The sequence below is a fragment of the Rana temporaria genome, chromosome 4 (genome assembly GCF_905171775.1).
Source record: "Rana temporaria chromosome 4, aRanTem1.1, whole genome shotgun sequence".
NCBI lineage: Eukaryota > Metazoa > Chordata > Amphibia > Anura > Ranidae > Rana > Rana temporaria.
In genome coordinates, this window is record NC_053492.1 from 359,126,120 (window position 1) to 359,150,155 (window position 24,036).

At 44.7% G+C, this 24,036-nt stretch overlaps 1 protein-coding gene across 4 annotated transcripts in view; it reads left to right on the forward strand.

Annotated features, from left to right (window-relative positions):
• Positions 1-9,447: 9,447 nt before the first annotated feature.
• The window catches only part of STXBP5 (syntaxin binding protein 5), a 546,297-nt gene continuing 531,708 nt past the window's right edge, over positions 9,448-24,036 (forward strand). For 3 of the 4 annotated variants that reach the window (XM_040350875.1, XM_040350876.1, XM_040350877.1), the window contains exon 1: positions 9,449-10,312. In XM_040350875.1, the coding sequence (XP_040206809.1) occupies positions 10,178-10,312 (135 nt within the window). In that variant the 5' untranslated portion in view covers positions 9,449-10,177. Of the gene's footprint in view, positions 10,313-24,036 lie in introns of all 4 variants that reach the window. The other variant, XM_040350878.1, reaches the window with a different exon arrangement.

Below are 24,036 nucleotides of genomic sequence, written 5' to 3' on the forward strand. Positions count from 1 at the left end.
ACGCTGACGGCGTTACATACCCCCCTCCTCAAGGGGGCACCTCCGGAGCGCCCAGTGAGACATGGTTTATCAGGATATTTATGATGAAACTGCTTAATGAGCCGAGGAGCATGAATATTTGAAGAACATTCCCAGGAATCATCTGTGGGAGAATAGCCTTTCCAACGAATCAAATATTGAATAGAGGATCCTCTTTTCCTAGAATCAAGAATCTTCTCTACCTGATATTCAGTTTCACCAAAAACTTGAATTGGAGGAGGAGGTTGTGGATCTCTATTTGGAAAGGGGTTAGATTTATAAGGCTTGATTAGTGAAACATGAAAAGATGGATGAATCTTCCAATCTGGTGGTAGAAGTAATCTAACAGCATTTTTATTTATTACATGAGAAATTGAGAAAGGTCCTGTATATTGACGACCAAGTTTCTTTGAAGGAATATTAAGTCGTAAATTCCGAGTGGATAACCATACCAAATCTCCAATCTTGTATGGAGGTGATATTGTTCTATGAGAGTCGTAATATTTCTTTTGTCTAATTTGAGCAGTGTTTAGATTAGAACGAAGAGTGTTTAGAGTGTTTTTTATGGTTGATAAGAAATCCTCAACAGCCGGAACATTACTTGGAGAAAAAGTAGAAGGTAAACTATTAGGATGAAACCCATAATTTGCGTAAAAGGGTGAAAACTGAGATGAAGATGAATTGGAAGCATTGTTATATGCAAACTCTGCATGTGGAAGTAAATCAACCCAGTCATCTTGAAGATGGGTGCAATAACAGCGTAAATATTGCTCAAGAGTTTGGTTAACACGTTCCGTTTGCCCATTTGTTTGGGGATGATAAGCAGTAGATCTACGATGATCTATTTGTAAGGTTTGGCAAAGGGCTCTCCAAAACTTGGAAATAAACTGTGACCCACGATCCGAAATGATTTGGGATGGAAGGCCATGCAATTTAAGAATATTAGATACAAAAGCCCTTGCTGTTTCTTGAGAAGTAGGTAACTTTTTCAAAGGTACAAAATGGGCCATCTTGGTTAATATGTCAACAGTGACCATGATGGTGTTAAATCCATTTGATCTAGGAAGGTCTACTATGAAATCCATGGATATAACATCCCAAGGTCTGTCAGGTATTGGGATGGAGGTTAATAACCCATAGGGTGGTTTCCTCGAATGTTTGTTGATTGCACAAGTGTGGCAAGAACTCACATAGTCATGAACAGTCTTTGTCATATGGGGCCACCAATAACTTCTCTTCAGTAAAAGAATGGTTTTACTAATACCAGGATGACCTGCAAGTGGGGCATCGTGGAGTTGTTTTAATAGTGTGAGTTGTAAACTTGGTGGAACATAGATCTTGTCATTGAAAGTAAATAGTCCATTAGACTGCTGTTGTAGACCTTTAGGGAGTTGAGATTTATCTTTAGAAAGAGTTTGAATGAGCAATTTATCGAATGTCAAAGTTGTTCCAATAATTCGGTTGGAAGGAATAATGGAAAGTGGTGGAATGTCCATGGATTGATCTTCATTCATACGAGATAGAGAATCTGCTTTGACATTTTGAGTACCAGGGAGGTATGAGATGACAAAATCAAAACGATCAAAAAATAAACTCCATCTGACTTGACGGGCAGAAAGAGTTTTACAAGTTTTGAGATGCTGTAAATTACGATGGTCAGTGAGGATAGTGATAGGGTGTGTAGAACCCTCCAGAAGGTGTCTCCAGTTTGCGAGAGCGTCCTTTATTGCTAACAGTTCCTTTTCTCCAATCGGATAGTTCTTTTCAGCTGGTGATAAAGTTCTGGAATAAAAGGCAACTGGATGTAGTGGGTGTGATAATGTGGGTCGTTGGGAAAGTACAGCACCCAAGGCAAAATGTGAAGCATCAACTTCCAACGTAAAATGAAACATTGGATTGGGAAGTTGGAGAATGGGAGCTGAAGAGTAACTAAGCTTAAGTGTTTCAAATGATTTTTGTGCTTCCTTGGACCAAATGAAAGGTATTTTAGAACTGGTTAGACTAGTAAGTGGTCTCACAATTGATGAGAAATCTTTAATGAATTTTCTATAATAATTAGAAAATCCAAGGAATCTCTGAAGGGCCTTTCTGGACTGGGGAGAAGGCCAAGACAAAATGCAATCCACTTTAGTATGGTCCATCTGAACTCCATCTGGAGTGATTTGATAACCAAGAAAGGAGATAGTAGTCTGACTGAAGACGCACTTCTCAAGCTTTGCATATAGAGAGTGAATTCTGAGTCTCTCCAGAATCCAACGCACATGTTTGTGATGTTCCTCGAGAGTATCAGAATAAATTAATATGTCATCTAAGTAGATAACAACACAAATGTCAAGCAGATCATGAAAAATATCGTTAATAAACCACTGAAAAGTTGCTGGGGCATTACATAAGCCGAAAGGCATTACACAGTACTCGAAAAGCCCGTATCGAGTTTTAAAAGCAGTTTTCCACTCATCTCCAGAGCGAATCCTTATAAGATTATAAGCACCTCTGAGGTCCAGCTTTGTGTAGATCTTAGCTGTCTGTAACCTTTCAATAAGCTCTGGAATGAGTGGTAATGGATATCTATTCTTTACTGTGATGTTATTGAGGGATCGATAATCTATTATTGGTCGAAGTGATCCATCCTTATTTTTTACAAAAAATAGAGCTGCACTGGCAGAAGAAGTGGAGGGCCTTATAAATCCCTTTTTAAGGTTCTCATCCAAGTAAACTTTTAGGTGTATAAGCTCTGGTTGTGAAAGGGGGTAGATCCGAGCGGTAGGGATAGGACTGTCAGGAATTAAGTCAATAGGACAATCGTAAATCCTATGTGGAGGGAGTTTCTCCGCGTTAGTCTTACTGAACACATCAGCAAAATCTTGTAAGTAATCTGGTAAATTAGTAGGATGAATCTCTGAGAAGGAGATGATACATGGAGGATGACAAAATTCTGTACAGTAAGTAGACTGTAAAGAAAGAGATCTTGTGGGCCAAAGAATAGTAGGCTGATGAAGATGCAACCATGGTAAACCTAAAACTATAGGGAAAACTGGAGATGAAATAATATCAAAATTGAGAGTCTCTGTGTGGCCATTGGCACAAGAAACTATTAAAGGGACTGTCTGAGATGTAACTGGACCGAAAGAAGAGTTAGAACCATCAATAAATGTGAGTGACACTGGAATCTGCTTTAACACACTGGGAATTTTATTTGCTTTTACAACATTTGAGTCAATGAAGTTGCCACATGCCCCGCTGTCGACCATTGCTTCAATGGAAATCTTTCCTTGATCCCACTGTAAGGTGAGAGGAACAAAAATATAATGATTAGATATGGTTCCGGGTGAATTTAATTTATTAATGTGGGAGAAATTACCTTCTGAATTCTTCTTGAGAAGAGGGCAGGTGGAAACGATGTGGTCAGGAGCAGAACAATATAGGCAAAGATTGTTAGCTCTGCGACGCTGTTTCTCTGCAGAGGTTAAAGGTCCTTTAATAACACTAAGATCCATTGGAGAATCTTTGGGAGGTGATCTAGATCTCCAGAAGGGAGTGACAGAATAGGTGGTGGCACGTTCGGTCTTTCTTTCGCGAAGGCGACGGTCAATAGTGACTGAGAGGTGCATAAGATCTTCCAAAGTAGTGGGTAGGTCAACACGAGCTAACTCATCCTTCATAGCTTCAGATAAACCCAAACGGAACTGGTTTCTGAGAGAAATATCAGACCATTGAGTTTCTCTACACCAACATTTAAATTCTGAAATAAAATCTTCAACAGGACGCCTTCCCTGTCTAAGACTCCTGATTGAATTTTCAGCTGTTAACTGTTTGTTGGGATCTTCGTATAACAAAGACATTTCATCAAGAAATGTGTCAAAATCTCCTAAGAGATCTCCGTGTTCTTCTACATAGGTGTCAGCCCATACCCTGGGCTCACCTCTAAGAAAAGAAATTAATGTAAGGATCTTTATCCTATCAGAATGATAAGTACGTGGCTGTAGTTCAAACATCAGTCGACATGAACTAATAAATTGTCTGTAATTTTTTCTATCTCCAAAAAATGGTTCCGGTGAACAGGCCTTTGGTTCAGGTCTTTGCCTGGCTTGTGCCAAATTTTGATCTCTTAAAGCATCATTTTGCATACGTAACTCATTCATATTGTTAGTAAGATTATCAACTCTTTGAGAGAGTGCAACTAAATGATTTGCAAGGTCAGCTGGATCCATTTTAAAAGATATATGTAATTATATCCTTTATCTTTTTTTTTTTTTTTTTGAGGTTCGGATATTATGTTATGACCCTGAAAATGATAAGACTCTACTTAATGTTTAGACCGCAGGTGTAGAGGCTTATCAGAAATCAACCACCACTTCACTCTCACAGAACAATAAGAGTTTGGGGTATTATCATCATATCCTCTAATGAAGGTAACACATTAAAGTAGTAGCTTAATTCCTCTTAAGCTTAATTGATAGACAGTACCCAGATACTATAATGGTAAATCTAATTTAGGTATTTGCATCAAAGTAAGGGTAGTAGAAATTACTGGTATTGTAGTATCTCACCACACACATATGAATCATATGAAGTACTCTGCTGTATCTGGTGCTGGTATATAGTAATAAATATAGAGTCTAGGATATAGTTCAGGCATATACTAGCAATCACTATTAGCAACAACCTGGTATTACATATACTTGCGGTTTAGGAGGTAGTCTGTACCAGGAAAGTCCGCACAGGTGTTGATGGTATCTTATACAGCAGTAATGTGGTTTAGATATACTTGCGGTTTAGGAGGTGGTTTGTACCAGGAAAGTCCGCACAGGTGATGATGGTATCTTATACAGCAGTAATGTGGTTTAGATATACTTGCGGTTTAGGAGGTGGTTAGTACCAGGAAAGTCCGCACAGGTGGTGGTGGTATCTAGCCTGTAGTGAGCAATGGTGGTGAATCCCCAACAGAAGCTAGTGATGTCTTGGGTCTCTGAACAGGTGCGCTGTGAAGACAAGTGCTACAGGGACTCTGTAGCTCGTTCTGGGTTCCCAGGTGGCGGCAGGGTCCAACTGGAATATCCGAACACCCTGCCGCCATTCCCGGGAGTTTAAATAGCCCGGGCAGTGGCTGAGCTGAGCGCCGCACGTTGGAACGCACTTCCGTGTTCCAACGTGGAGCGCAGACGTCCGCGCACCGGAAGTGACGCGGACGTGTATCTGAATGGAGCGCAACTGTCATAAGTGACAAGTCTGCGCTCCATGTGGAAGGAGTAACGCTGACGGCGTTACACCGGGAGCTGTGTGTGTAAACACACAGCTCCCGGTCCTGTCAGGGGGGGAAATGCTGATCTTCTGTTCATACAATGTATGAACAGAGGATCAGTGTTTCCCCTAGTGAGGCCACCCCCCACACAGTAAGAACACACCCAGGGACATACTTAACCCCTTCCCCGCCCCCTAGTGTTAACCCCTTCACTGCCAGTGGCATTTTTATAGTAATCCAATGCATTTTTATAGCACTGATCGCTATAAAAATGCCAATGGTTCCAAAAATGTGTCAAAGGTGTCCGAAGTGTCCGCCATAATGTCACAGTACCGAAAAAAAATCGCTGATCGCCGCCATTACTAGTAAAAAAAATATATTAATAAAAATGCCATAAAAATACCCCCTATTTTGTAAACGCTATAACTTTTGCGTAAACCAATCAATAAACGCTTATTGCGATTTTTTTAACAAAAAATATGTAGAAGAATACGTATCGTCCTAGGCTGAGGAAAAAAAATGTTTTTTTATATATTTTTGGGGGGATATTTATTACAGCAAAAAGTAAAAAATATTATTTTTTTTTCAAAATTGTCGCTCTATTTTTGTTTATAGCGCAAAAAATAAAAACCGCAGAGGTGATCAAATACCACCAAAAGAAAGCTCTATTTGTGGGAAAAAAAGGACGCCAATTTTGTTTGGGAGCCACGTTTCACGACCGCGCAATTGTCAGTTAAAACGACGCAGTCCCGAATCGCAAAAAGTGCTCTGGTCTTTGGGCAGCAATATGGTCCGGGGGTTAAGGAGTATTTAAAGACACTTATCAGATTCCTCACCCCATCTGATGGCCCATTGTAAACATTTTAGGGGGGGTTCTAAATGAGTTTGGGACCCCCCAAAAAAATCCTCTGGCACTCTGCCTGAATTTAAGGACAATAACATTTGTACACATTTTAGGGGGTTCTAGATGAGTTTGGGACCCCCAAAAAATCCTCTGGCACTCTGCCTGAATTTAAGGACAATAACATTTGTACACCTTTTAGGGGGGTTCTAGATGAGTTTGGGACCCCCAAAAAAGCCTCTGGAACTCTGCCTGAATTTAAGGACAACAATAACATTTGTACACATTCTTAGGGGGGGTGCTAGATGAGTTTGGGACCCCCCAAAAAAAGCCATTTTTTTTCCTGAAAAAATGTAAGGTACAAAACATAGCATATGAGAACATTTTGAAATTGCCAAGAAGATGTTGAATCGCTACTTTCTGTGTAAACGCAAGCATCTTGCCGACCATTTCATACATTTTGTATACAGGATCTTTCTGCCAGCCTTTGCCAGCAAGATCCTATGCAGATGATCGGTAATTTCATTATGATTGTGTACATGTACCCTTTTGGCCTGCATGCTCTGCCAGCATTTACAGTGCTGTGGATGTATTATTCACAGCAACATCTGCTGTCATCTACTGTGGCACGACTATTTCCAGCATGTCCTCTTAGCACCTGCTTACTTCTACTGTGGAACTACTATTCCCAACATGCCCTGTTAGCACCTACTACCATCTACTGTGGCACTACTATTCCCAGCATATCCTGTCAGTAATGGCTGCCAGCTACTGAGAAACTAGCATTCTCAGCATGAACTGTCAGCACCTGTAAAACAATAAACTTCCCCCAGGTGATTGTGACACAATTGGTCCCAACATGTCTAGCAACATCTGCTGTCATCTACTGTTGAACTACTATCCTTAGCATGTCCTGTCAGCCCCTGCTTCCAACTAATGGGGAATTACTATCCTCAACGTGCCTTTTAGCACCTGCTGTCAACTAATACGGGAAATTCCTTAGCATGCCCTTGGCCCTCAGCTAATAAGGAACTAGAATTCCCAGAATGGCTGGTCTGACTTCTCCCACCTATTGTGGAACTACTGCCCTCAGCATGTCCTGTCAGTATGTACTGTGGAACTACTATTCCCAGCATGTTCTATTGGTGCTTGCTTGTCATCTTCTGAGGCATTACTACCGTCAGCATGCACAGTTAACATCTACTGTGAAACTACTATCCAGTATGTGTTGTCATTTTCTGTGGAACCATTACTCCCAGCATGCCCTGGCAACATCTACTGTGGAACTACTAATTCCAGCATGCTCTACCAGTGCTTGCTGTCATGTCTGTGGCACTACTACCTGCAGCATGCAAGGTTAGCATCTACTGTAGAACTACTAGCCCTAGCATGTCCTGTAACCTACTGTGGAACCATTACTCCATGTATGTCCTGTCAGATTCTACTACCCCATCATGTCCTGTTAGTATCTCCTGTGGAATTACTATCCCTTAGCATGCCCCTCAGCCCCCTGCTGTCACCTTTTGAGGAACTACTAACCCCAGCATGTCCTGTCAGCCCCCTGTTGCCACCCTCTGTAGAACTACTACCCCCAGCATGTCCTGTCAGCACCTCCTGTGGAACTACTACCCCCAGAATGCCCTGTCAGCTACCTGCTGTCATCTTTTGAGGAACTACTACCCCAACATGCCCTGTCAGCTACCATTTGTCATCTTTTGAGGAACTACTACCACGGCATGCCCTGTCAGCTACCTGCTGTCATCTTTTGAGGAACTACTACCCCCAGCAGGCCATGTCAGCCCCCTGTTTTCTCCCTCTGTATAACTACTACCCCCAGCATTTCCTGTTGTCACCCTCTGTAGAACTACTACCCCCAGCATGTCCTATTGTCACCCTCTGTAGAACTACTACCCCATGTCCTGTCAGCCCCATGTTTCCACCCTCTGTAGAACTACTACCCCCAGCATGTACTGTTGTCACCTTCTGTAGAACTACTGACCCCAGCATGTCCTGTTGTCATCGTCTGTAGAACTACTACCCCTGCATGTCCCGTTGTCACCTTCTGTAGAACTACTACCCCCTGCATGTCCCGTTGTCACCTTTTGTGGAACTACTATCCCCAGCATGTCCTGTCAGCCCCCAGCTGTCACTTTCTGGAGAACTACTACACCCAGCATGCCCTGTCAGTCCCTTCTGTGGAACTACACCCCCCCAGGATACCCTGTAAGCCTGCTGTCACCTTCTGAGGAACTACTCCTCCCAGCATGCCCTGTCAGCATCCTGCTGTCACCTTCTGAGGAACTACTCCCCCAGCATGCCGTGTCAGCCCCCTGCTGTCACATTCTGAGAACTACTCCCCCCAGCATGCCCTGTCAGCACCCTGGTGTCACCTTCTGAGGAACTACTCCGCCCAGCTGTCACCTTCTGTAGAACTACTCCCCCCAGCTGTCACCTTCTGTAGAACTACTCCCCCCAGCTGTCACCTTCTGTAGAACTACTCCCCCTCCCCAGCATGCCGTCAGCCCTCTGCTGTCACCTTCTGTAGAACTACTCCTCCCAGCATGTCTTGTCACTTTCTGTAGAACTACTCCCCCCAGCTGTCACCTTCTGTAGAACTACTCCCCCCAGCGGTCACCTTCTGTAGAACTACTCCCCCCAGCATGCCCTGTAAGCCCCCTGCTGTCATCTTCTGAGGAACTACTCCCCCCAGCTGTCACCTTCTGTAGAACCACTCCCCCCAGCATGCCCTGTCAGCCCCCTGCTGTCACCTTCTGAGGAACTACTCCCCCCAGCTGTCACCTTCTGTAGAACTCCCCCCAGCATGCCCCTCTCCCGTGCTGTGCCCTCCTCCCAGCATTCCCTGTCAGCCCCCTGCTGTCACCTTCTGTAGAACTACTCCTCCCAGCATGTACTGTCACTTTCTGTAGAACTACTCCTCCCCAGGTGTTACCTTCTGAGGAACTACTCCCCCCAGCTGTCACCTTCTGTAGAACTACTCCCCCAGCATGCCGTCAACCCTCTGCTGTCATTTTCTGTAGATCCACTCCCCCCAGCATGCCCCTCTTCCATGCTGTGCCCCCCTCCCAGCATTCCCTGTCAGCCCCCAGCTGTCACCTTCTGTAGAACTACTCCTCCCAGCATGTCCTGTTACTTTCTGTAGAACTACTCCTCCCCAGCTGTCACCTTCTGTAGAACCACTCCCCCCAGCATGCCCCCCTCCCGTGCTGTGCCCTCCTCCCAGCATGCCCGGTCCCTGGCAGGAGCCGTGTATAGGTGTAGAGCAGACGCTGGTGGGCGGGGCCAGGGTAGGAGTGGCGGCAGTAGCACAATGAGCGGTGACAGGAGGCACACATGGGCGGGGCCGCGCACACACACTCACTCACACTGAAAACACAGCCAGGTGTAGCTGAGCCGCCTTGCGATAAGGAAGTACCGGCTAGAAACCCGGAGCAACAAGCGGCCTCGTACTGGAACGTTCTCCTCGGCCGGGCATGGCAACCCGAAGACGGAGAGCCGAGGAGTGAGGAAGAGGAAAATGTGACAGCGAGGGAAGGGGAGGGGTATAGAGAGCGGAGAAGAGAGAGGAAGGAAGGAAGGGGAGGGAGGGAAGAGAGCAGCTTGTGGCAGGCTGCTGTCGCTTCCAGTGCAGCACAGGCAAGACACAGAGGCGTCCTCCTCTCCTCACACATCTGGGGACCGAGGGCCACCTACCTGCCTGTCCCCTCCCACCCCACACTGGGCTCCATGCTGGACTGAGCTTCTTCTTTTCCTCAGCAACAGAAAGGACAACAAGAGATTTATTTTTATTTATTTTTCTCCTTCTACTCATCAGTCCTGTCCCTCCTCTCCAGCACAGATCACCTGCAGCAGCAGCAGCAACCTTCCCCATCCTCCTCCTCCCCCAGCCTCAGGGGCCAGGACCCTCCTGTGTGTGGGGTGCCCATCAACCACACAAAAAAAGGGGGAGACCAACACAAGAAGGGAGGAGGAGAGCAAAGGTGGGGGGGTGAGAGGACAGTGGGATCTGGAGGAGGTGGTGGTGGTGGTGGTGGATCAAGAGGCAGAGAAGGGTGACCATGAGGAGATTTAAAAAGGTGCTGGACGGCCTGACAGCCGTATCCTCCTCTTCATCATCGTCTTCATCCCAGCCTGGAATCAGGGAGGTGGAAATCCCAGAGACCCTCCAGTCCGAGCACTTCCAGCTCTGCAAGGTGAATTGGGATGAGTACTATTTATTACTAGCATTGTCATCATCTGCAATAAGCCCTCCTCTCCTACCCCCTCCCCAATGTGTATATCTGTAACATCTCTCTCTGCATGCAACCACACACATACTTGGCACCCATCGGCTACGTGTAGGCTGCCAACATGACCCATGATGTGGGCAGAGCGGCTGTCGAAGAATGCCCGTTCACCTGCGTCCATCCCATCTTGTGTAGGAAGCCCTGGTGGTGCTGTGTAGGGATCTAGACATAGGCCACCCTATGAATGTGCAGATTTAGAATGGCTGTGGTTTGCCTTGCCTACGATCTGTCAGGCTTTACCGGTTTGAAAAAAACCGTACCACCTATACACCGAATATTTTAGGCTATGGAAGATCTGTCGCAATTTTGAATGGCCAACGTAATATTTTTTTTATTTAGATGAGACGTTCAGTGGGAGCTTGTGGATTTCACCTCCGTCTTCTTAGATCCATACCGGCTTCTGTTTATGTTGCCGTTTTAGATGGTCTTGTCCTCGTGTGGCTTGAAGGGCATCTGGGAAAGCTCTGCACCATTTTTAATTTTTTTTTTTTTGGGTTGTGTTTGCTGAGCTCAGGCTCCCCCCACATTGTCAATTCCTCCCCGTCACTCTCCTCCTCTTGTCAATTTCCCCATTCTGATGGCAGTGATGTCCGTCAAGGCTTGCTCAATCTTCTCTTGTGATGGCAACCTCTTCCCTGCCAAAAGGCCTGAACCGGTAACTTGGTTCTCCCTGTAATTCGTGGCAGATTGAGGTTCTTGTTGGGTAGCCTTATTAGAGCTTCATTTCACTTTTTTTTCATATGGATGTTATTTTGTTGACTTGTGGTAAAGGGTGAAAACTGAGAATGTCAGTGGTGTGGTGGTTGTGTGTTATTGTTATATGTGGATATGTCATCACAGGCCTCTGGTGCAGAAATGATAAAATATCTCCCATCGATTTCATATGTCTTGGTCTACTGTCAAGAGTTAATTTCCATCGTTGTGCAAATTTGCGTAGCACACCATAACACAAACACTTGTGGCCTAGTTGTAGCCTGAGCGTTCTTGTTGGGTTATTGATTTTCTGACGGTGCTGAAAATGATTCTATGGTTTAGCATAGTAATCTGATTTAGGAATCTAATCCATCTAAAGCCTTGCTGCACTAAGGGCCCATATACACTGTCAGTATATGCATATTGCACTGAAATAAATGGAAACGTATTAAAATGTGCATTGTAGCATGCACCAGTGCACACTTGTGTTGACATACTATGCATTGCGGGGTGCAAAATCTGCATAGAAACAAATTGGCTTTGACTGTTTTTGTCAAAACTTAACTGAACAAGCTGAAGTTGGACGCTGATTGGCCACCATGCGCAACTGCAATAGATCTTGCACTTTCCAGTTTTAGTAAATCAAGACCAGTGGGCAATTGGCTTCTAATTTCAGTCTGCCCCGCCTCCCCAAGCACATCACTTGCCTTAGGCCAGTGTTTCTCAACTCCAGTCCTCAAGGCGCCCCAACAGGTCATGTTTTCAGGCTTTCCATTATTTTGCACAGGTGATTCAATCAGTTTCACTGCCTTAGTAATTACCACAGCTGTTTCAATTGAGGGAAATCCTGAAAACATGACCTGTTGGTGCGCCTTGAGGACTGGAGTTGAGAAACACTGCCTTAGGCGAATGACACGCACAATCCCCGCTGTGCCTCCTGGCATATGTACGTAGGTTTTCATTGAAGAAAAGGGGGGGGGGGGCGGCCTATCCGCATGTCATCAGGTGTGCTAGCTGAACCCAGAACAGCTGGTAACCTAGTGATGACGTCACAGGGAAACATGGCGGCGCAGGACCAAGTGATGCCAGAAGAGAAGAGACTTCGCTGGATCCGATGGGTGGGTGAGTATTAAGGATGAGTTCCAACGTGTTCACATGGTACACATGCAGAGCCCGCCAGGAAGTCTGCACGACGCTGCGCTAATCGCAGCTAGGGAGACATTGTCCCAATGCTCGGCTGCAGAGATCGGGAAATGTCTCCCTGGCTGTGATTAGTGCAGCGCCGTGCAGACTTCCTGGCGGGCTCTGCATGTGTATCATGCGAACACGCTGGAGCTCTTCCTTGGTGAGTATCAAAAGTTAGCTGAACTCACCACTGGGTAGGTAAAGCTGGCCATACACCTATAGATTATCTGCAGATTTTCTATGGTTAGATGGAAAAATTGTAACATATTTATCCACATATGCTAACTGTATGGATGGAGGAATCTCCCACTGGGCCAAGCTTCAGTATCTTGCTAGTCGGCCCTGCTGGCTCTCAACCTAAACAATGCCTGCAGCCAATTGGAATGTTCAGGGGGCGACTAGCAAGATATGGAAGCTTGGGCCATCGGGAGATTCTTCCATCCACACAGTTTGGCGTAGGTGGAGGAATCTGTTCCACTTTTTCTATCTGACCATAGAAAATCTGCAGATAATCTATAGGTGTATGGCCAGTCTAAGGCTTAAAAAAACAGGGTGGAGGTTAGAGAAGTTCCGCTGTAAGCTTTGACAACTAAACCTGGAAGCCGACTGGTTTATGTGCATAGCTGCACCAGATTTTGCACTCTCCAGTTTTAGTAAATCGACCCCATTGTGGTTAAATTTGCATCGCAACAAGTGTTAACATGCATTTAAATTGAATAAATGTAAAATGCATCCTGCAAAATTGGGCAAGTGTGGGCCCTAAATCATTGTGTGGTATAGCTTTCATGAATTGTATTTTATTATTTTAACTAGGATTAATGAATGACTAACACTTGGGTAGCCAATTCTCCAGTGATTGTACACACAGAAATGATCGCTATCTATGGCCTTTCTCAACCAAGGCTCCATAGAACTAGGGTTTCTTCTAAAAGGTAATAACCGTGAGGGATGAACTGATAGGAGAGATAGAGGTTTGGTTATTAGCTGAAGGCACAATGGGCTTCCCTGAAGAGATGAGCTTAAGAGGACAGAGTAGAAGATAGCCGGACAGATTGGGTTAGAGCGTTCTGCCTAGTACACACGTGCGTTTTTTCTGTCGGATAAAAATCAAACGGTTTTCCCAACAGGATTCCTCTCGGGCTGCCTTGCATACACACGCTCAGACCAAAATTCCACCCGTTAAAGCGTGGTGACGTACGACGGCACTATAAAGGGGAAGTTCAAATCCTACGGCGCCACCCTTTGGGCTGCTTTTGCCGATCCTCGTGTTAGTAAATGTTTGAGAGACGATTCACGTTTTATAAAAAAAAAAAAAAATATTATGGAGATCTAGCTTTAAAAAAATAAAAAATAAATATTCATGAGATCACAAGAAATAATAAATAAATGAGTTTGTCAGAACTCTGTGTGAATATCGGCAGCAAAACAAGTTCATTATTGTAGCATTGTAAAGAAGAAAAGAATGTGCTGCATTAAACGGGGGCTTTAACGATGTGAAAAATCTGCGCATGCTCAGAAGCAAGTTATGAGACGGGAGTGCTCTTTCTGGTAAAACTACCGTTCGTAATGGAGTAAGCACATTCATCACGCTGAAACACAGAAAAGCGTGAATCGTCTTTTACTAACACGAAATCGGCTAAAGCAGCCCAAAGGGTGGCGACATCCGAATGGAACTTTATAGTGCCGTCGTACGTCACCGCGCTTTGCTAGAGCATTTTGTTTTTCACGATCGTGTGTAGGCAAGGCCGTTTTTAATGATCAAGTTGAAGAAAAAAAAAATTCTAGAGCCTGAAAAACTTTTTACAAGTTTTTTACAACCTGAAAAATTATCGTGTGTACGCGGCATCAGAGCTGTAATTTGGCTTTGTATGTTCTTGTTTTGAATTTTATATGTTGGGCAATGGGAAGCCAGTGGAGAGGTGGCAGACACTGAATGGTTGGATGAGTCTGGTGGCAGCATTCATGATAGACTGAAGAGGGTATCCCCTGTGAAGAGGTAGGCCAATGAGAGAGTTATAATAGTCAAGGCGAGAGATGACAAGGGAGTGAATACGTTGCTTTAGTGGTTTCATCGGTTGATTAAATAGGGGTGTATTTTGTAGATGTTACAGAGGTGAAGTCTATAAGATTTGAAAAGTGATTAGATTTGGGGCTGAAAGGACAGGTCACAGTCTAGGATTACACCTAGCACCCTGGCACGAGGGGAGGGACTGATGGAGAAGTCAGAGGAGAGGGCACAGGCAAGATGCAATATTATGAGCGCAGTTTTAGAATGATTGAGTTTGAAGAAGACCTCCATGCTGACATCTGTTTAGTAATGAAAGAGGAGACTAAAGGGGTGAGGTGAGGAGTAGAGATGGATTTGTGTGTCAGCAGCATAGAGATGGTACTGGAAGCCATGAGAGTTTATCAAGTGACCAAGGAATGAGGTGTAGATGAAGAGGGGCCCGAGGACAGAACCTTGCCCCCTCCAGAAAGAGAAAGTGGAGAGGAGGAGACGGGTATAGGCAACCCTGAAGGAAGCATCCAGAGGAGACTAGCACTGACTGTGGGGTTGATCTATTAAAACTTGGAGTGCAAAATCTGGCACAGCTGTGTTCGGTATCCAATCGGCTTCTAACATTAAGCTTTGACAAAACCTGCAAGCTGATTGGTTTCTATGTAGAGCTGCTCCAGATTTTGCACTCTCCATTTTTAGTAAATTAAAGTGGTTGTCAACCCTTGTGTTTTTTAACCATATACTGGCCCCCTAGCTCCCCGTTTTACTTACCTGAGCCCCGTATTTCCCTCGGTGGGGATATGCTGTCCCTCTCTCCATGGGATCTCGACTCTTGATTGGATAGATTAATAGCAGCACAGCCATTGGCTCTGGCTGCTGTCAATTAAATCCAATGACATGGGTGCTGGGGGGCAGGGCCGAGTCCAGCATTCGTGTGTATGGATGCAAATACTGGACTCAGGAGCGTGCCAGCAAGGTATCCCCCCCCCCTTCTCCTAGGGGGTTATCTGATGCAGGGGGGAGCCCAGAAGAGGATGTTCAGGGCCACTTGGTGGAAAATGAGCTGCACGGTGGGGGACAGTATATGTTTGTTATTTTAAAAACAATAAAAAAACAAGCCTTTACAATCACTTTAACCCATGTATGTATCTTGGGATACCAAAGTGATATTCTGCATCCCCCAGCTGCCTTCCAGTTCCAGGTGTTAGATGTAAAGAATTGGATGTATCCAAGCTGGGCCAAATAAAATAAAGGAAAAAATAATCTTGTTCAGCTATGAAATATTTATTCATTAATGCCAGGCATTAGTCTTGAGTGCCCCAGATCTTGGTGCCGTGAATGGTAGTCATTGCCTTGGGTGAGCTTCCCATTACAGGGGTTGTGGGTGATGGTGATGAATAGATATTGGGGGGGGGGGTGCAGTGACAAGATGACACCCCCAGAGAACGCCCAATGAACACACAGAAGTGAAACGAAACATCCCTGAGCCCAGGTTCACACTGGGTACGATTTGGTACGATTTGAGATGCGATTTCACATGTCAAATCGGCGGCATTTGCCAGCAATTGTCGGCAATGGCACCGTCCTAATCGGTGCGGCGGCGCTGCACTGATTTCAAAAAGGTAGTTCCTGTACTACTTTTTGCGATTTCGGGCCGCGATTTACTTTGAACCCTGCACAGATGTCTCTTAAATCGTGGCCGAAATCGCCGCGAAATCGTGATTTTACCGCGATTTTAAATTCGCAGCAGTGTGAACCTAGCCTCAGCGTCATTGGAAGTGTTTTATTGCGGTGGTTGTGAATTACTTGCAGCGCAGCCAATTATCAGCCCATTGAGCTGGGCATATAGAAAGTTAAAGGGCCGGAGATGTCGCTAGTAGTTTAAACTTGCTGCAATTCTAGGTTTTGTTAACGTAAAAGGATCAGAACTGGTTTGAGGAGACCCAAAGGTTGGGAGATTTGTTGTGCCTGTCCCAGCCTGAAATCGGGGAGTTTTTTTCTCTGCAATGATAATCGGGTCCGCCTGATTTGGCTTGTTTTAAAACCACATTTTACAAGAAACAAATGTTGGTTTGCAGCCACTGAGCCATCATGTGATCTGAAGGCTTGGGAAAGAACAGGAACAAGCTCTCTAATAAGGGCTCAGCTCCATGTGACATTTGGGGCTGACACATAGGTTTGCTAACAGGAAATGTTTTCTTGTTGCACATAGTGACCGTTCACAAGCCTTTATTCAATTTTAAAACAAGCACTGCAGGAAGGGCAATTGGCACCAGATTGCTCACTAAACATCTGATTGTATAATCTCTATACATGATGAACCCTAAATCTACCAACAGAGGTGTAGATTCAAAAAGCAATTGCGTCTGCGTAACCATAGTTACGCAGCGCAATTGCTTACTTGTGCCGGCGCATCGAATGCTCCTGATTCAGGAACCTCGATACGCTGACTGCAGCCTAAGATATGACTGGCATAAGGCTCCTTATGCCGTCATATCTTAGGCTGCATTCTTACGCAGACCGCTAGGTGGCGTTCCCGTTGTGGTCAGCGTAGAGTATGCAAATTGCATACTAACGCCGATTCACAACCGTACGCGCGCTCTGCGTACGCAGTTTACGTCGTTTGCCTACGTCGGGTTTTGCGTAAGGCTGCCCCTGCTATTAGCAGGCGCAGCCAATGCTAAGTATACCTGTCGTTCCCGCGTCGCTAAATTTGAAAATTACGTTGTTTGCGTAAGTGAATCGTGAATGGCGCTGGACGCCATTCACGTTCACTTTGAAGCAAATGACGTCCTTGCGACGTCATTTACCGCAATGCACGTCGGGAAAGTTTCCCGACGGAGCATGCGCACTACGTTCGGCGCGGGAACGCGCCTAATTTAAATGATCCACGCCCCCTACAGGATCATTTAAATTGCGCGCTCTTACGCCGGGCATTTTTCAGCAGCGCCCACGCAATTTAAGGAGCTACTGCTCCGTGAATCAAGCGTAGCGCAGGAAATTTACGGAGGCGCAGCGGCAAAACGGTGCGCTGCGCCTCCGTAATAAATGGGCAAATGTAGCTGAATCTACCCCACTGTGTGTATGTCAGGGCTTGTCAAATTTGCTTGGAATCTTGGAGCCAGCTAAAAAAGTTATATAGTGAAAAGGACTACAGCGCTACTAACAAATAATCTCAAAGAAACCACACAAAAAATAACTAAATAATACAGCAGCAATCAAAAAACGGTGAACTAAACCAAATGACAAATGAATTAATACTGATGCGCTCGTATTAACTCATGTGCAATGTGAATCGTACATATACAATCAAGCAAAAAAAAAAAAACTTGGTGAAGAAACTCTTAATATATGTGAGTAGATCATGAAAAAGTCCTGTATTCTCTGAATATCCATGACTAAGTCACGTGACGAGTGACGATACATGTGGGGGAGCCTACATTGATGGACCATCGGATGTCTATCCCGAGTGACGAGTCCACTTAAACTGAGCGGCAACATACCCTGTCTTTAACATAAGCGAGGATACCTGAATCCACGAAGTGCAACCTTTATCCACATCTATATGGTACAATATTGCGCTATGTTTCCTTTTCTCCTATTTTGCATGTGACTAAATGAAAGTGGAAACATCTGATCGCTGCTGGAGGTTGTTGTAATCTGATCACATTGAACTGAGAGCTTGGCAATTAGGGAAGGATCACTGCAGACTGGCTGATTCAATCATCAGGACTTTTTCATGATCTACTCACATATATTAAGAGTTTATTCACCAAGTTTTTTTTTTTTTGCTTGATTGTATATGTACGATTCACATTGCACATGAGTTAATACGAGCGCATCAGTATTTATTCAGCTAAAAAAGTTAAGCGCCCGGAACGCCTCCTGTCCCGCCGAGCTCGCGCGCAGAATTGAACGCATACGTGCGTAGCGCCCGCATATGAAAGGGGTGTTCAAACCACACATGTGAGGTATCGCCACGATTGGTAGAGCGAGAGCAATAATTCTAGCCCTAGACCTCCTCTAACTCAAAACATGCAACCTGTAGAATTTTTTTTAAACGTCGCCTATGGAGATTTTAAAGGGTAAAATGTTGTCGCCATTCCGCAATTTTGAAGCGTGACATGTTAGGTATCAATTTACTCGGCATAACATTATCTTTCACAATGTAAAACAAATTGGGCTAACTTTACTGGTGTCTTATTTTTTTTATTAAAAAAAGTAAATTTTTTCCCAAAAAAGTGCGCTCGTAAGACCGCTGCGCAAATACAGTGTAACAAAGTATTGCAATGACCACCATTTTATTCTCTAGGGTTTTAGAATAAAAAAAATTAAAAATTTATATATATGTGTGTGTGTGTGTGTGTGTGTATGTGTGTGTGTGTGTGTGTGTGTGTGTGTGTGTGTGTGTGTTTGGGGGTTCTAATTAGAGGGAAGGTGATGGCAGTGAAAACAGACAGGGGAAGCATTGCTGGTTGTCTTGTCATACCATCGGCCACCACAAGATGGCGCCAGATCACAGAAAGAAAGCATAGGCCTGCAGAAGGCTGCAAAGCCGCGGTCTCAATTACCGGCTGGCGTGGCACGACACGATTGTGCTGTGGGGGAGGTGGGGTGCACGGAGACACAGAATGCCACATGCGCCAGGTCGCTAATTCTAGTCGCAATGGCAACCTGGCGCCTGGGGTTTGTCGAACCCTAGTGTATGTAATGTTATGTAATATCAGGACCTAGCTAAACCATCCATTCAGGAATGCCCTTGCATTGCATACTTGTCGGTAGGTTTAAAGGAGATTATACAATCGGATTGGTGTGGGTAGCTTAAAGCTAACCTTGAGTAATTATTTTTCATCTATTAAATCTTCTGCCTGTGTTTTTAACTTTGGATAGTAAAACCTTCTTTTTTTTTTTTTTTTGGGTCATTGGCCTAGGCCAGTGGTAGCGAACCTTGGGACCCCAGATGTTTTGGCACTACATTTCCCTTGACACTCAACTACGCCGCAGAGTGCATGAGCATTATGGGAAATGTAGTTCCAAACATCTGGGGTGCCAAGGTTCTCCCTTGCGCCAATGAGAGCTGCAGAGCTGGGCGCATGTCTGTGTAAATATTTGGCAAGTACAGAATCGCAGTATATATAAAATAATATGCAAAGTGGTTGGAGGGAAGCTTCAGAATGACAAACAGGTTGAAGAAAAAAACGGAAATCGTGGCAAAATGCGTTTTGGATGCAGGCCTATTGAATTCTATTGCATGCAAAACACTGCTTTTTGCTGGGAAAAAAAGTCCCTGACCCTTTCCAAAAACACAGAGGCACAAAAAAGCATTGATGTGAACATGTTGCATAGGAAACCATGTTAAAAAATTTCCTTGCGTTTCTGCAAAATGCACCAAAAAAAGCATTAGTGTGAATGGAGCCTAAGGTCCCATTCAGATGGGATTGCTGAGGGTGGCTAGACTGCAATGTTCAAATGCAGCTAAACGCTACATTTGGATGCAACAGGACCAGGGTGGATTTGATTTAAATTAAGTCGATTTAAAATCACAATTTTAAATCACTTGTAAAAAGGCTTGATTTAAATCATAATTTTTAAAGAGCAACTGTCATCTCTGTCCCGCAGCGGCTTCTCCTCTGACCTGCTGTTGCCTCACCGACAGTCCCATTCACTTTAACCACTTGACCACTGGGCACGAAAACCCCCTTAATCACCAGACCAATTTTCAGCTTTCGGTGCTCTCACAATTTGAATGACAATTACTCAGTCATACAACATTGTACCCATCTGAAATTTTTGTCCTTTTTTTCCCACAAATAGAGCTTTCTTTTGGTGGTATTTGATCACCTCTGCGGTTTTTATTTTTTGCGCTATAAAAGAAAAAAGACTGAAAATTCTGTAAAAAAAAAAAAAAAAATCTAGTTTGTCATATTAGCAGGTTATTTCTCACACACAGCATATGCATACTACAAATTACACCCCAAAACACATTCTGCTATTCCTCCCGAGTATAGCGATACCACATGTGTGCGACTTTTACACAGCGTGGCCACATAGAGAGGCCCAACATGCAGGGAGCACCATCAGGCGTTCTGGAGCACCCAGGCCAATTCTGACATTTCTCTCCTACATGTAAAAATCATCATTTATTTGCTAAAAAAATTACATAGAAACCCAAAACATTATATATGCTTTTTTTTCAAAGACCCTAGAGAATACAATGGCGGTTGTTGCAACTTTTTATCTTGCACGGTATTTTCGCAGCAATTTTTTGAACGCGTGTTTTTAAAAAAAAAACAGTTTTGTGCTTAAAAAAAAAAAAAAAACAGTAAAGTTAGCCCAATGTTTTTGCATAATATGAAAGATGAAGTTACGCCGAGTAAATAGATACCCAACATGTCACCCTTCAAAATTGCACACGCTCGTGAAATTGCGCCAAACGTTGCTACTTAAAAATCCCCATAGGCGACGTATTGCAAGGTATTGGAGTATTGAGGGTATTGCGGAGTATTGGGGGGGGTATTGCGGAGTATTGGGGGGGGTATTGCAGAGTATTGGGGGGGGTATTGCAGAGTATGGGGGGGGTATTGCAGAGTATGGGGGGGGGTATTGCAGAGTATGGGGGGGGGTATTGCAGAGTATGGGGGGGGGTATTGCAGAGTATGGGGGGGGTATTGCAGAGTATGGGGGGGTGGGTATTGCAGAGTATGGGGGGGTGGGTATTGCAGAGTATGGGGGGGTGGGTATTGCAGAGTATGGGGGGGTGGGTATTGCAGAGTATGGGTGGGTGGGTATTGCAGAGTATGGGGGGGTGGGTATTGCAGAGTAAAATAAAAAAAATGATGAGTGCAATACTCTGCAATACCCCACCCCATACTCTGCAATACCCCACCCCATACTCTGCAATACCCACCCCCCCAGGGTGGGTATTGCAGAGTATGGGGTGGGGTATTGCAGAGTATGGGGTGGGGTATTGCAGAGTATTGCACTCATCATCATTTTTATTTTGCAGAGTATTGCGCAGGGATGGCTGGATCTGTGACTGCAATTGTCACAGATCCAGCCCACAGTGCGGCGGCTGCTGCTGCCGCCCGATCCCCCCCCCCTCCCTCTCCTCTCACACTGTACCGAACGGTACAGAGAGGAGAGGGAGGAACCGGCGTCATTACATGACGCCGGTTTGTTTACAAGTGATCGCGCCGTCATTGGACGGCGCGATCACGTGGTAAGGAGCCGCTTCCATTGGCTCCTTACCGCGAGTGCTGTTGCTGCGGGTCCCGTAGACCCGGCGAGCACCGGCGATCGCGTGTGCGCGCCCGCTCGGGCGCGCACAACGCAGTCTCTGGGAGGACGTACATTGACGCCCTCCTAGAGTACAGGAACCGCTCTGTAGCCGTATTTTGGCTATAGGGCGGTTACCAACTGGTTAATGGGACGGCTGGTGATGCAGCAGTGACGCAACAAGGTGAAGGCCACGGCGGCAGCAGGGGAGTGGATGCCTGTTAACAGGCGCTGCCATGATGGATCTGAAATGATAGGTGCTCTTTAAATGCAAGGACTCGTTCTTGCAGGTACTGTATTTATTGGCGTATAACACTCATTTTTCCACCCTGCAAATGGTGTGTGTTATACGCTGATACTGCAATTTGGACTGCCTCAGAGAGAACTGGGAGCAGGGCTGTGGAGTCGGTAGATAAATGTTTTGACTCCTAAATGTTCCGACAATCTAAATTTAGTAGGAGTCGGAGTTGGAGTCGTTGCATTGTTTGCTGACTAGGACTCAGACTCCAGGTACCCAAAATTTCCTCCGACTCCATGCACCCAAAATTTCCTCCGACTCCACAGCCCTGACGGGGAGGGGGGAGGGATGAGCACCATCAGATTGCATACAGCGAGAATCTCCTGTTTACACAGCGGCCTTTGTAATAGGAAGTTCCATCTCCTAGGCTGACATTGGACCAGTGTTCTGTCTCTCATAGAAGCCAGTCCAGGAAGCGGGACTTTGTATTAAAGCGGTAGTAAACCTGCAATAAAAGAAAAAAAACGGGAAGAAAAAAAAACCCCTGCAAGGCAAAGGCATAATGAGCTAGTATGCAGGATTATGAAATACTTGCCTCAGAACGAACCCCCCCATATCGGAGCCCGGTCCATGCCGAGGGAGCCGACATCTTGATCTTGTCTTCCGGGTTCGCGGCTCCGGCGCTGTGAGTGGCCGGAGGCGCGATGATATCACTCCCGCGCAAGTTTTCTTCCCGGCAGGGTCCGGCAACGCTGCCGGACCTTAAGCTGGGGAAATTCAGAGCGCATGCACCGCTGAGCAGCGGCTGCATGCATAGGGAATATCTTCTAAACCGTACAGTTTTAGGAGATATTGATTTTACCTACAGGTAAACCTTATTATTGGCTTACCTGTAGATAAAAGTGTAACATTTTGGGTATACAACCGCTTTTAAACAAGTAAACACAAGATTCTCGCTGTATGTAATCTGACGGTGCTCATCCGGCCCCCTCCCTGAGATGGGCATTGATCAGGCGGAATTCATGGCAATGGGGAAGCTTCAGATGGTCATTAATTAAGCTGTATTGATGGGCAATTGTGAAGCTGCAGATGGGCATTGATGGGCACTGACCCTTATTTTGCTTCAAATTTCTTTTATTTAAAATTTTTGTTTTTTTCTCTGAAACTTCCCTTTTAAAATGAAGGTGCGTGTTATACGCCTGTGTGTGTTATATGCCGATTAAATACGGTAGTTAGAATCTTTAATATTTGCAAACAAAATGAAGGTTTCCCATTTAGAATAAGCTGTCAGGTTAGTAAAACAGAAATATCGGAACACATTCAATCATTCAGTTTGTAGTGTACATAGGTTTGCAAAACAATGGGATAAAGAAATTTTCCTGAAATTTGTTTCATCTCATGGTTACTGTGAAATTGTGTGAACGCATCAATGTAAGTGGATTAATTGAAAGAGTTTTCAAAAATGTCAATATTGCAGAATATACAGCCTCATGCTATACATAACTAAGCTCAATTTCATGCTCGATAAACTAAATTATTAATGTATGTTAAATGGAAAACTATCTTTACATAGATTTTTACTACAAAGGCATTTTATTTAAATAAATTTGATAAAAAAAATATTTTTTTTTATATATAATATAAATATATATTTATACAAATGTTCTCATTGATTATCCATCCTGAACAGGACGCTATGCTATAGCCACTAAGTCCCAGTTCACACCAGATGCAGTTCCGTTTTTTTCTGCACCAAAAACTGATCGGAAACTCACTGCATTGGTGTGAACTAGAGCCATTGGAATACATGAAAAACACTGTACAGAAAAAAAAAAGCACACGGAACTGCATCTGGTGTAAACTAGACCATTGGCAGTCTAGTTTGTATGGCGAGAACTGTCAGCTTCCTTGGCCAGTCTGAGCCCCCTAATGCTTGAATGAGTGTTTACATTTGAATAGTGATGCAATTTAAACCAGAACCACCATTGACTGCAGCTTCACGTGGAGGTTGCGTCTCCAAGGAGTGCAAATTCTCAGTGGCACTTGTCTGTCTGACTGTGCCCCTAATCCCTGGTTGACACTTGTGCAGTGTATTGTAGTGTGAATTGCATCACATTCCCGTGTACATCACATGTGATGTTTGTGTGGTGCGATTTGAGACATTTATTTTGTATGGCTTAAATCTCACGGCATCCACACCAAAATGATCATGACGCACATGATTGGATGATGAGATCAGCA